Here is a 14,378-nt window from a genome sequence, read left to right on the forward strand (position 1 = left end):
GTGCATATCCCATGTAGACATGATATAAGTAGACATTAAAAAGCTGTCTTCTGTATTCAAGTGGATGTACAGCCCAAAATTAAACAGAAGAGTTGTCATCATCTAGGTGCAGTTTTTCTTATTAAGTCTACTTTCTGAAACGAGTTTCTGGAAGGACAATGTAGCCTAAAAACAGCAAAAGAACATTAATCTTATGAAGAAAATCACTAAAAAGCAGTAAAATGACCTGTCCATGCAGGAAGTCATTTTTACTTAAGAAATCCTATAACAAAAATAAAAAAAAATAACCTATAAAACTCAACTGTTAGATAAAATGTTTTAAATTTGAAGGTTATACAGCCCCAAAATGAATATTTTTTTGCTAGTTCTAGGCAAATGGTTTGTTACTTTTTGAGTTTTTAGCTGCCTAATTGTTGTTTATTTTGAATATATTGTCATAAACTGATGTTATAAGTGGAAAGGACATACTTGAGAACTAAAGAAGAACACGATCGGCCCATCTTAATAAATCCTCATAAAATCTAAATCCAGCACTTATTCTTAGAAAATAAGTCTATATATCTATTTGAAAACAACAACAATGAATGCCAGTCTAACATTTATTGAACTTTATAACAGGATCCTTAATTTTGAACCAAAAATTGCGGTACAATTTGATTTTTATTAGCCTAGAATCACGCTTATCAAGAGGGAAAAAGGATTTGCACTCATTTAAATAATAATTTCTTTAATTCTAGATCCTAGCTCTAAATGAGACAAACAACTCTAGACTGTGTTGATTCTGAATAAACAAAGAAAAGTTTGAAAGGTGTAGAACAAAGATAAGTTAAGACAACATTCCAACCTGGTAAAAATAATGAATGTCTCAAAATAAGGTTTGAGATCTTTGCAAGGTTTAAATAGTTTACAGTTTACTAATTCAATGTTTAATTGGAGCTTTTGAAAAGATGTATATTTTTAGGTACATTTTTGATTTGTTGTGATTGATTATCATGAATTAATGTTCTCTGAAGATAATCAATCTTAAAAAAGCACTTGATTTTGTTACTTGAAAAGACTGATCAGAACTGGATTACAAAAACTATGCAAAACTATAAAATGACTCAGTAGGAATTCTTCCCTCTCCCTTTCAAGCAATAAATCACGCTCTCCTTGACCTTAGTTAGTGATTACTATATTTAATTAAGCAAATGTGACTGAAACGTGTCTTTGTTTTACTTGTCTATTTTTTATGCATCCATGCATTTCATCATTTCTGTAATGAGTTTGACAAATCTGTGATTTTTCTTTTGTATCGACTACAATTAATGCTTGAAACAAAAACACCGGTAAATCAAATCAAATCAAATTATAGTTAGTGTGGAGAAGCAATACAGAGAGAAGCGGGACAATCTTCTGTTTTCAATTAAATGCTACACCAGTAAAATAAGACTCAGCTAAACTCCATTGTTACCTTAAAACAATGTAAATGAAAGAGGGCGGCTCTGCCACCACAGGAGAATGTGTACTCTGTAGTTGACTGGCAGCTATGCTCTATTGTAATCACTGGCTACCTTGTTACCACCTTAATTGACATGACAGAGGTGCAACAAACCATTGCATACTGGTGTGGAACAAAAATCTCACACAAGGATGAATGAGGTTAAAATGGGTGAAAAAAAGATGATTGCAACTTTACTGACATGGTGCTCCTGTGGACCAAAAACATGTTTCAACTTTGTTTGTTTTTTTCACAGATAACCACATTGCGAGTTAGTACATGCACAGGACAATTCTTTATGGGTCTTGACAGATTTTTTAATTGGAGGAATTTGATTGACAGCGTGCCATGTGGCTATTCATCAATGTCAATTTTAATAATAATAAATCATGCTTCCCAGTGAGCGAAGGGCAGGAAAACATGTGTAGTGGGTATAAGAAGGAACAAAGAAAGAGGTAGCGCCATGGCAAACTGGATTTTATTTGTTCTGCAGATGCTTGCCTCAAATGGCAACTGACAGTTCAAAGGTATTTAGAGGACTCATTATTTATGAACCTCCAAAGCAGAGACAATGTTAGTAGAACATGCTAATATGCCAGACAGAAAGCAAGGCATTTTATTTCCATAAAGTTAGAGACAATGATCTAAATGTGACAAAATTCTGACAATCTGGGAGACCTCCCTTGGAGTCAGGGAAATCCAAGAATCAGAAACAGAGTTTGATTTGTTAAAGACTGGAGCTGGGAGAAAAAGGTGCAGAGAGTTACCCACAACCACATCAGAAAAAACCCAAGTCAAACACCACACTAGATAGTGTGACTGAGACATTGTTATCACAGAGAGTGTCAAAACAATCAGCTCGATCTGGTGATGGGGAGCAGGCCTTTTACTGCTGCAGAGAGGAGGAGAAGAAAGCACATCAATGTACCCAGCTCTGAACAAACCAAAGCAGGAAGAAGAGGGAGAAAACAAGCAAAGAAAATGTGGTAGGGAGGGTAAAATGGAAAAGAAAATGTGGGAAAGATTTCTTTATTTTAATGCTCTTTTTTTAACTGAAAGGATTTCAACTTTGGCTGAAATGTGTTTCTTCAATATTGTTATTTATCCATCTTTTGAACAAACTGAGTCCCGCTCTGGGTCACAGGGTCGTTGGAGTCTATCCCGGCTACTGTTGGGCAAAGGCGGGGGGTACACCTTGAACAGGTCCCAGTCTGTCGCAGGGCCACACACTCATGTTCACACCTAGGGTCAATTTAGAGTCAGTAATCGACATGTGAAGCACGTTTTTTGACTGTGGAGGAAACCGCAAAAAATCCACCCATTCACAGGGAGAACATGCAAACGTCACAAAGAAAAGTCCTAAGCAGGATTTGAACCACTGCTGGGCAAGAGTGCTAATCACTACACCACCATTCACTTTCCTGGTTGGAAAAAAATATAGAAAAATATTGGAAAATTTCAGGGGGAAAAAAGAAAAATAGATTGTGATTATTTTGATTGTAATAAGAATATTTTCAAAGCTTAGAAAGACAATAAATAGTTCCAAACAACTTGATTTTTTTTTTTATTAAACGTCTCATTAATTATTTTCGCAGCAATTTGTGGAGGAAACGGAATGAGACATTTAAGCCAATCTGTTACTTACAGGGCAGCAGTCTTTGCTTGTTTTATTTAAAAAAAATTTCCAACCTGTTGCTTCACATTTGCACAAGAGTTAAAAAAAATAGGGAAAAACACAACTTTAAACTTAACTTTGTGAACAGGACAAAGGAAGGCGGGGAAAGATGATCAGAATCATATCATAAAGTCAAATGATTTTTCTGCGAAGATGATCATACTGTGGGTTAATGCCATCAAAACAACCAGCACATTATTGATTAAAAAATATTATTTAACCCTTGTGCTATCCTAGGCACTTTAGCCAGTTTAGCTCGTGCTGGTTTGCGGCGCCTTCCGTCCGTGAAACCCGGGTTCGACTCCGGGCTGCTCCCTGTTCCCTTCTCTACCTCTGCCGGTCCCAAGCCCGGTTTGAGAAGGTTGCGTCAGGAAGGGCATCCGGCGTAAAACATTGCCAAATTTACCATGCGACTCGTTCGCTGTGGCGACCCCTGATGGGAGAAGCCGAAAGTGGAAGGAGAAGGCTATCCTAGGCACTTTAACATCTAGACCCACTAGACAGTGCGCTGAACTTTTTTCTTCAATGATTTGTGATCTTCACTGGTTTCCATGGATTACATGAAATCCTCTCCACCTTTATCTACCTTTGTCATGGTAGGGAGAACACGTCAATGGTCATCTTGACCCCAAAGGATAGCACATGGAATAAAAGGGATTATATTGTTAAACATTTTTGTTTCCTACAAACGAAAAGCAGGAAATATATCAATCCATTCATCACTTAATAAGCTGATTTTTTAAGATGTAATAATAAAGGGTGCATAATGAAAGCATATTGTTTATCTTAGTTTTTTTGCCACCCATATTTTCCTGGTTTTCCGCACTAGACAGAAATCTGCACTTGTTTCAATCCTTAAATCCCTTCATTAGAAAATGACTGTCTCCTGTGTGCAATGACAGTAATTTTGGGAACACCACCTTCTCAAGAGCTATCGTGGCTTTAAATTGTGTCTCTGAATTTCTATATGTGCATTTTATTGCAGTGCAATTTACCCTGTCACTGGCTCTTTTTGAAGTGATAAGGGAACACTGAGTGCTGGCGCTGATCAAGGCACGTCATTTTCACACATCACTTTCTTTTTATGTGCTCTTTACGCCTGAACATTGTCTGACATCAATAGCACTGGTGAATCTAAATTTAAACTGAACTGAGGGACCTTATGAGACGTTAAAGTTGGGACAAAAGAGCCTAGAAATCTTTAGCAAATCTGCTATAACTTGAGGACATGTTATATTGTTTTATTGTTTTGCAGAGAAGTCAGATCATTTTCTGATAAAGTATCATTAGACCCAATTTATGCAAGTTAGAAAAAACAAAAACAAAACAAAAAAAACAATACATCTGCACCTTTTTAAAGTCGTTTTAGGTCATAGCATGCTGATTAACATAGAACCCCTCAGCAATTTCCAAATACCAGCAAAGGCCTTTTGGAACATCGAGTTATTTGATTATTTGTTGTTGTTGTTTTTTATTTAGCTAACTGTGGACAATTGATGGGTGGCTAAGGAGCGCCCCATTGGCCAATTGCAATCTTGTTTGCAGAGAAGCGTTCTGTTTTGTGCTTTTTCCTTCATGTGGTTTTTGTTAATAGAAGTGAGAGCTGTAAATTCGAAATTAGTTATTGCATCAAAGAACAAGGTATTTACTTAAATCAAATAAGTGCGACTCCCATCTCAAGTCCCTGCAGAGCTGAATTGAATGTGTTAGTGTTACATAGGGAAAAAAGGTAAAGCATTCAAAACAGAATGCTTGAAGACCACAGTTGGGAAACATTTACTCAGTTACTTCATCTGATTCCACTGTAGTTAAAAAAATGAGTTAGAGGGAAGAGAAAGTGACTATTTTGAAGAGGGAATTTATGGTACAAAGACTGCAAGAAATGTTTTGAAGAAGTGGTAGAAGTGTCTGCCTTGAGACTGTTAGGTTGGGAGTTGAAATGCATGGTTGAGTCATACCAAACACTACAAATGCCTCCTTGCTTCACACTGAGCAATAAGAGGTTAGATTGGGATGCTAAACCTCCAAATGGTTCCAGAGTGTGGCTGTGTTTGCAGCTCACCACTCTCCCAGAGGATGGGTCAAATGTGGAGAACAAAGTTCATAGGTGTGTGATAAACTAATGGGACTCTAAAGAGGTTGGAGGGTATGGTTGCTGACTTTGTAAAACTATCTGACATTTTTTGCAAGAGAACAAAGAAGCAGAATTAACTTTTAAAGGTATAGAAGATAAAATGATGATGGGTCTGGTAATTACTTTGTCACACTGTCCGTGTACAGTGAAGGGAAGCCACCTGTAATTCTAAAAAAAAATTAAAAAATCACTAAATCAATAAAAAAATAAGAGCTTGTGAAATCAAAATTAACATCCCCTTTGTAGTTTTCCACAAGGAAACGGTGCCTACCCCACCTTAGATTAGTAGATTCTGCTGCATTGTTAACAATAGTTGAATATAAATCAGATGTCCTGAAGTTATTGTGCTGCATGGCAATTGTCAATAAGCAACAATTCATGGAAATATGCAATCAGCTAGAATTTGTATTTTACTTAAAAGAGTGTATAAAACTATCCTCCTCTTCTTGTCTGACTTAGATTTAAGAGTAAATTAATTAAACTGTCATTTCCCCCACCCCGCCATCAATCAGCACTGAAAAAAAGCCCTTGATAACAACAGCAGTCTGAGACTGCATACTCCTGCCAAGGTTGAATAGAAAAAACCCTGGATCCAGATGTGGACGCACGTTGACATCAAAAGCTAATCTCTTCTGTGTTGTGCCATGCTTCACATCTGGTAAAACGTTCATGGAAATGCATACACAACTTTTGGAAATTACCTTTTTTTTTTTTTTTTTAGAAACAGAAAAACAGACAAACATATCACATTAGATACATTGTCAAAATAAAATCAAAAGCAACAATGTCTTTATTCAGGGAATCCTGAATTCTGTCCTTTTAAAAAATGTATTTTCACTATGATTGTGAGTCTTATTTGATAGCTTTTTGCTGTTTTAAGATCAGTTGTAGGGCAGGAAGTTTTGAGATTACTAGTTTATAGCACATAGGCCGACTTTTTCCAGAGGGAATTTGGTCTCACGCCGGATTTTCAATGGTCTGTGGTGTGTCTCCCTTGCTCTGCATAAGATGTCCACATCACCACCGTCAGTCAGTTTACATCGTCTACATTACTTCTCCGGTCTACATCCCCTCTTTCCTGGCTTCCATGGAAATGGTTTGTCCTGCCACCCCAGTGTCATCAACATCCAAAACTTTGACAATCAGCTCTTCACCCTCCTCACTGATTCATTAAATGATATTTTAAAAAGTACATTTTTATCATTTTTATTTTGAAAGTAAGACTGAAACCCGGATCTATTTCCCATTTTTCCAGGTTTTTGCCGCAAATTCAACAGAAATAGAACTCCTGCGTTAAGGTTGCATTGCGGAGGGACAAGATGGAGGCGATGTAAACATTCTATTGATTCATGAACTTTCTATTTTTTTGTGTCAACACGACACAACCAAGACACAACGCAAACATACCTGTGTAAATCATTCACCAGTTCTGTTTGGACTAAATTTACAATATTCTCTGATCTGGATTGAGTGTTAGAAGCAGTTTCAAAGCATAACTTTTTTTTTTTACATCCCCAAAACACCAACATGACACCAACACATAATTAGGGGTCAACATCAGCTAAATCCTCAATGGTCTCTGAACTCACAGATGTTTGCCAATCACATTGCCTGTTTACAATGATGCAGGAATGACATCAACCTCCACCGTTAGCATTGTTTCAAAATTAAACGTGAAAGTTTTAAAAAGTTCTCAGAACAAAGTGGAACTGATTCCACTAATTTTTCAGCACGAACCCTTGTTTGAATGCTGCCCCAGCATCAGCCCACATCTGTTGTAGGAACTTTTTTTTAACAGATTAGTTGCATAATATTTTATACATTCAATTATATTTTTTTCACACATGCCAAACTTGGCACAGCCAAGTGGGACTTTAAACTATAAAGTGGCAAATGATCTCAGTGAGTTTTTTTTTAAAGGTTTTAAACTTCTTAGGATAGTAGTAAAAACATATTTGTATAACTCATTGTGCTTAGAATGATAGCTTTATAAGGATTCAAGATTCAGAATATGTCTCAATATCTGAACATGTTGAACCACAACATGACGAGCACATGTACGCTTGAATTTGACAGAAGTTTATTGCAGATGGATGTAAATTTATCGTGTTAGTGCATAATCTGTTATATGTACATTGTGTTGACCAAAACTTTGCACAAGCTTGTTTCAGTTTGTAACTTAATACACACAAGACTGCACATATGCACTCATGATTTATGCCTTTATTTTGAAGTCAACATTCAAACACCAAAAAGAATCTTCTGTTTCTTCCATCCAGACTTTGTCTACAACCTCCCATCACGACCAATTCTTCTCTCATTTATTTTTGAGAAGGTATTCATATGCACTACATATGAGACTTTGTCGGATGTCTAAATATGAAAGACGCTTATTTACTTTGAGGGAACCTGATACTGTTATTCAGTTTCATATGATGGGATCAAGATGAAAGATTGTTATACACTGGAAGAGGGAGAAGGTTATGAGGCAATAGACTTGTAATGTTAAGTGAGTCCATCTTGTACGACCCTAAACTTTGGCTTCTCCTCTGAAAAGATGTGTGATGTAAGTGGTGGTGAAAACACAGGTTTTCCTTTTGCAATTTTTCTTTTTTTATATATACTTAGAAGGAAAAGTCAAAATGATTGAGCTGTAACAGCTTTGTTGTGAGATTTCTTGGCACAGCTATTAATTACGGCATTCCTGCTGCATTACACAGTACAGTTTAATGGAAGTGGATGAAAACAGTTGTGGTCGTGGAAATGCAGTGGCTTCCCATTTTGTTCTGCAGCACATCGCAAATAATTTCCAGGTAATGGAACAATTGAAAATATGAAACAAGCCTTCACCTTCTGTTCCCAAATTTGATGCAAACCAAATGTTGCTGATCCTTTGAACTGGAAGCAGGTTGTTCAATTGAGCAAAACTCTGTTGCCTTTGATGTTAAAACGTCCAACTAAAATTAACCTAAACATAGTAGATACTGAAGCTTTTCCAATGTTTGTTGCTTTTTTGTCACTCAAAGGCAGAGCTAGAACGTTTTACATGGTACTTTGGGGGTGTTGGAAGGTTAACAAATGAAAACCGCATAGTGGAAGGCTAATACAAATGAAAGGATCAAAAATATGTATTTCAAACTGTTTTATTTAATTAATGTATATATTTATGTTTTCATTTTATTTTATCTTTGTCAGTAATTATACTAATTTTGACTCCGAAATTGGGGGACAAATGGGGGCCAACGCTTTTTGCTGGAGGGGCCACTGCCCCCCTTGCTCCCCTGTAACTCCTGCACAAAAGCTCAAGGGGGTATGAATTTGTTTCAAAATTATCTATCCTTATTTTATTAGAGCTTGCTATTACAAATATTTAGGGGAGTGGTTTCAATTGGCAGGTGGGTAAACTATTGCTTAAAAATTAAAAGAGCTTTTACATTTAACATTCACTTTGTCCCACCCAGTTGCTGGAATCTATGCCTCCCACTTCATTTCTGCTGTGCAGAGATCAATAGGTGACATCAAAGATTATCAATTTATATATTGAGAGAGAGAGAGAGAGAGAGAGAATTACATTTTTAGTTTTAATTTTAGGAGTGTTTCTCTGATATTTTTCCAACAGAAAAACATCTTTAGATTGACTATAAATATTATTACAAAAATGATTTTATAATAAAATGTTATGAACAGGGTAAAAATGTTCTTTTTTATGGCAGTTTAGGTTATCTTTTGCATATTCTGCCTGTTTTTGCACTGCTCTTATCGTTCCTTTGCACCCTGTTCAGGCTAAATGTGGACAGAAGGTTGCTCCATGTTGTTTTGCAAGTGTTACAGATAATACCTTCAACCTGAGAAACTTGCCCTAGAATTAATATGATGGACGTTAGTAGTAGTAGTGACATACTTGAGATGCTGAAAATATCTATTGCTGTGTTAGTATCATGACTCCCCAGTAAGCCGGGAACAATAAATTACGGATCAAAGGGAAATCTATCTAGTTGAGTAATCCAGGCCTGGAAGACATGCTCCCTGTCACACTACCTTCGAGGACAATCTGTTTTGGGTCAGAGCTGATTGTGCAGTTGTTGGATATCAGTTGTCTGTGTGGCATGACTTGACCTTACAAATGCTATCAGCATTTACTGAAGCTGCTGAGTGGCTTGCAAGTTTGCAGTGAGCTAAGCATCATCAAGGTTTGCTGATTGGAGTGAGTACTGAATTGCTATAATCGTTTTAATTAGGGAAGCATTTATAGAAATTGCATGCACATTTACCTCTCAAATCAATATGCAAATGAAAGCTGCGTCAGTGCTCTCTTGTACATATAGTTTGCAACAAAAAATTGATAAAAGAATGGTTTACTGTCCACACTTATTCATTCAACTTTCTACATCATCTGTGGTTTGTGTTCTAGTTGGATTCTTCAGTGACTATAACCTGTGCAAATGGGAAGTGGAACAAGCAGGTGTCGTGTGAGCCTGTGGACTGCGGTCTGCCAGACAAATATCACGTGTATCCTGCCCATTTCAGCTTCCCTGAGGGCACTACCTACGGAAAGAAGAGCACTTTTCAGTGTCGAGAACCTGCACAGCTTCTAGGTGAGGTGCGGGGTGGAGAGCTTTTACTCATTCCTGCTCTTGGAGACACACAAACTAAAATGTATTGCATGTCAAACATATGTGCTGTGGAATTTTGATATGTTCTAGGTATATTCTGATCCTTTACTTGCCAGATTAGCAGTTAAAGAGCTAAAAACGTATTTTGTTTTTTCTCCACAGGCACAAACAACACTCTTACCTGCCTAGAGGATGGTTTATGGTCCTTTCCAGAGGCTCTTTGTGAGCTTCGGTGCCCTGCCCCTCCCCCTGTGCCTAATGCAGTGCTCCAGACCAAGCGTTGCAATGACACAGGCCTTAAAGTTGGCACTCTTTGCAAGTACAAGTGCAAGCCAGGCTATCACGTCGCTAAAAAACCCAAGAGGTGAAGAAAAATAAGATTTATTGTTGAGATATTTGATGTATTTTTTCACAAAAAACAAGTCTCAAGTCAGTTTTTCTGTTCCTATCAGACGGGCATTTAAGCGTCAGTGCACCGAAGATGGCAGCTGGCTGGAGGGAGCATGTGAGCCGGTGACCTGTGATCCTCCACCAGCCATTTTCCACGGCTCCTATTACTGCACTGACGGCTTCCGCTTTGACAGCGTCTGCAGACTGAACTGTTCTGATCCTGCGGGTAATACTGCTCTCGCGGCTAAAGGAGGCTCTGCCCATACGGTGAGGCTGCTGCACGCTCAATGCAAGCAGGTCTGTCCATCTCTTCCCTCTCTTTCTGATCTTCCTTTACCTGAATTCCTTTAGTCATAGACTTTACATGTCCCACTTTTTCTATCTTATTTTTTCCCCTAAATATCCTTAGTCTGATTTTTTGTTGTTGCAAAAGCAGTAGCTCATGTCACACAGAGCGTACTCATTTAGGCCATGGTGTCCACACTGGACAAGCAGGAGAAGGGGCTTCCTCTTTTTCTACTGTTTACTAGCGCAGCAACAGTTGGAAGAGACTTCGTGCCAAATGTCAAAGCGGTGCAAATCTTGCAAATCTTGCTCCAGGCTTTTCTTTCGGAGCTCAGTTCTGATGCATAAAAGATTTGGTGGCATAGAATTCCATTCTGGATAGAACCGCAATTATCAACTTCTATTCCATGATCAATTGTCAAGCGGTTAGCACTTCCGCGAATTAGAAAGGATGCCGTCCAAACATCACTACCCAAATCCGAGTCCCCGATTGGCCAAAAAACGACCTGGTTTAACTTTTGATGCGTGTTTAATGGCTATTTGTTTTACATAGACCCCGAAAAAGGTTGCAAAAATGTATGTAGCAATGTGTGAACGCAAGAGTTGAAGCCTATAATGCTCAAGTAAAGCAAGCTTTCATAGACCTTTTATTGAGAGTGGCCTCTTGAACGAACATTGCAGAGGACATTGCAAAGTTACATTGCAGTGAATGTAACTAGAGACTAAGCATGAACATGTAATAAACATATATACCGGTAACACTTTATAACTATCCGTTATAGCTAGTTAACAAATCATTAGTAAACTGTTAGTTAGTGAGTCATAAATGACTAGTTAAATAACTGTTAAAAGCTTGTTAAGGATTTAGAAATGTATCTTATAGACAGACATCAGATAACTAACAAGCTTTTAGATAGTGAAGTAATAAAAAAATAGGTTTTTCTGTGTACCGTACTTGACCAAAGAAACACCACAAATGAAGTGTTGAACACTGTTAATTCCTTTTACACATACTGAGCCATCACATGGCAGATCAGTTGAATAAAAGAGACCCACAGAATTTTGAAATAATGCCAATGGCTTAATGTTGATCCATTTGTTTTTCTGTTCTGCACAAAAAAATTCAAAATTCTGTGGGTCTGTTTTATTCTACTGATCTGCCATGTGATGGCTCAGTATGTGTAAAAGGAATTAACAGTGTTCAACACTTCATTTGTGGTGTTTCTTTGGTCAAGTACGGTACACAGAAAAACCTATTAGTGGAAGACGGTTGAGATAGAGCATCTGATATTTTGCACATTACATATTTTTGTTGGTTGAACTTGTCCCACCCATTTGCTTTTTGACAAAGCTTCACTAGTAGATGGTTAACAAACTATTAACAACTGACCTGTAAAGTGTGAGTTAATATACCAGTTAATCATTATTTATTCGTTTGTATATGTTATATTGTAAAGTTGGAATTGATCCTCATTTACAAATAGTTAAGAAAGGAGGAATAGCTGCAACTTTATAATAACGTCCCAGTTAGATGTTAAAAATTTTAAGGGATTCTTAACAAGTAATTAGTAAGTAATGTATTAACCGTTTCTTCATGATCTGACTAATTAATAAGGTACAGTTAGAACTCATTAGTATGCAGGTAACAAGTCATTTACATCTCACTAACTAAAAGCTTGTTAGTTATCTGCTGTCTATCTATAAGATACATTTTTAAATCTTTAACAAACTTTTAACGGTTACCTAACAAGTCATTTATAACTCGCTAACTAACAGTTTACTAATGATTTGTTAACTAGCTATAACCGATAGTTATTACCTTTAATAGTAGGTAAACACTGGATAAAAAAACGACATATGGTATTGTTTCATTTTTCCCCCAGCATTTTCCTATTATTTGGAGAAGTGTTGGTACAGTTCAGGTCCATTCCAATGCTAGGTTAAAATGTTTTGCATTTTAATATAACTCCATATTTTTGAGCACCTTATGATGAAAATAGCAAAACAATACTTTTTTTCTTCCCTTGTTTTTGTAATTTTAAATAAGTTATGCCATATGTGATGCTTTTCATGTTGGGTAGTGTTTTCTTCATTTTAAAACAGCCAATACTAAGAAAAATATGATTTTTGTATTTAAAAATGTAGAGGTGAAAGTGTACTTTCTAGGTGTAATGACGACCAAAAAAAAAGTGTGCAAGAAAGTGTGTTCCCCCAAATCACCCTTAAATCTGATCTTACTTATCTCACCACACACAAACCACTCACCCTGTCTCCTCTTAGCCGACTCATTTTGATGCCATTCTAGTTAAATTGTTATTGATTTACAGAGTAGATCTGCAGCCACAGACCTTTGAAATGTGTACACCTTTTAATCTGTTGTGCCTCTCAGGTGCTTTGGGTTGGATGGTTGATAAAAAATTGTATTGTATTTCTCCTTATGCAATTTGATGCTCCTTCAATGTTCTTGGCTATAGGGACTGTTTGCGTACCTGTGTGTGGGCATGTCTGTGGGTGAGTAATTGTGTTTCTGTCACGGCATTTGATTTTCAGGGTGGAGGGTCCAATGCAATCCGCTGTAGGAAGGATGGCAACTGGACAGGGTCATTCCGACTGTGTTCAAACAGCAGGGGCCAGTGCTCTTTACCTCAGAACCTCCATCATAGTCTGCAGTACACATGCAAGCGGGGACACAGCATAGGTCTGTGCACGCAGTTGTTTTCCCAAACCTCTGCTCTTCCTTTGCACTCTCACCTTGTTTTAATTTCCTGTTTAGAAAAAGACTTAAGACATACAAGTACTGCTGCATACAGTTCTAAGAATTTCCGTGATTTCTGCTTGTCTCACACAAAACACGCAGGGGAGGAGTGCGAGCTGACATGCAGGGAGGTTAACAATGCAGTGGTGATTCTCCCAAGCAACATGACGGCTGAGAGTGTCCTGAAGGAGCACTGGAGGAAACCGCAGAAAGTCAAAGTGAGTCTGTCGAACGTAGTTCACAAAGTTCTGCATGAGTCCTGTAAAGACACCTGCATCCCGAACGCCATTGCAAACATTTGCCGAAAATATTTGCCTTCGATGGAAACTCTACAAACTATTTAATTCTTAAAAATGATTAATTCTCAATTTACCTGTTTCCTCCATGGTTTAAATAGGACAAATAAACGCTTCAGACAGTATTTTTGCACAAATATCACTAGTAAATGAGGTGTCATTAGTGATTAGTTGGTGGGTTCACAGTATGTGTGTGTTGGTATAGGGCGGTGGGGGTGAGCACATTTATGAGATGAAAAGAACTTTACAGCACTCATCCTTTTAATTTTATTTCTCCCATTTCAGTAAACCATTGTCAGCAAATTTAGAAAAAAAGCACTTTCAATCAACTAGATACAAAGAAAAGACATTGGCATGTAAAAGAGGGTTTTGTAATTTCCCCTCACTCCCGATTACACCCTTTGTTTTCATTTCAGTGTTCCACTGAGTCAGCATCTTTTCATTATGGGGGGTTGGGCATTGGCAGGATCATGTGGACAGATCATTTTCTAATGGATTTGTAGAAATGATATAGTGTGTCCTCGGTTGAGATGATGCTGTTGGATCCAAAAGGACGTTAAGACGGTGATTGTTGTAGAGCAACACGGGAGGTCAGGAACATCAAGTTTTTTATTGGACAGTGTCAACTTGATAAATTATCTTTTGTCAGCTGTGATACGCTTTCAGCATTTTTTTTTTTACTGCTAAATTAGGAGTTGCATCATTTTGTTGTACAGCAGTTTTTTTGCAGGTGATCGACTTTTTTTTGCA

General features: G+C 37.5%; 1 protein-coding gene across 2 annotated transcripts in view; it reads left to right on the forward strand.

Annotated features, from left to right (window-relative positions):
- pappaa (pregnancy-associated plasma protein A, pappalysin 1a) overlaps positions 1–14,378 on the forward strand; it is a 104,453-nt gene that overhangs the window by 68,720 nt on the left and 21,355 nt on the right. The window contains exons 15-19 of one of the 2 annotated variants that reach the window (XM_023960629.2): positions 9,701–9,884; positions 10,065–10,266; positions 10,355–10,589; positions 13,128–13,275; positions 13,435–13,550. In XM_023960629.2, coding sequence (XP_023816397.1) covers positions 9,701–9,884; positions 10,065–10,266; positions 10,355–10,589; positions 13,128–13,275; positions 13,435–13,550 — 885 coding nt within the window. The remainder of the gene's footprint in view (positions 1–9,700; positions 9,885–10,064; positions 10,267–10,354; positions 10,590–13,127; positions 13,276–13,434; positions 13,551–14,378) is intronic. The other variant, XM_023960630.2, reaches the window with a different exon arrangement.

This window comes from Oryzias latipes, chromosome 12, assembly GCF_053564925.1.
Source record: "Oryzias latipes strain Hd-rR chromosome 12, Olatipes_Hd-rR_3.1".
In the NCBI taxonomy this organism is placed as follows: domain Eukaryota; kingdom Metazoa; phylum Chordata; class Actinopteri; order Beloniformes; family Adrianichthyidae; genus Oryzias; species Oryzias latipes.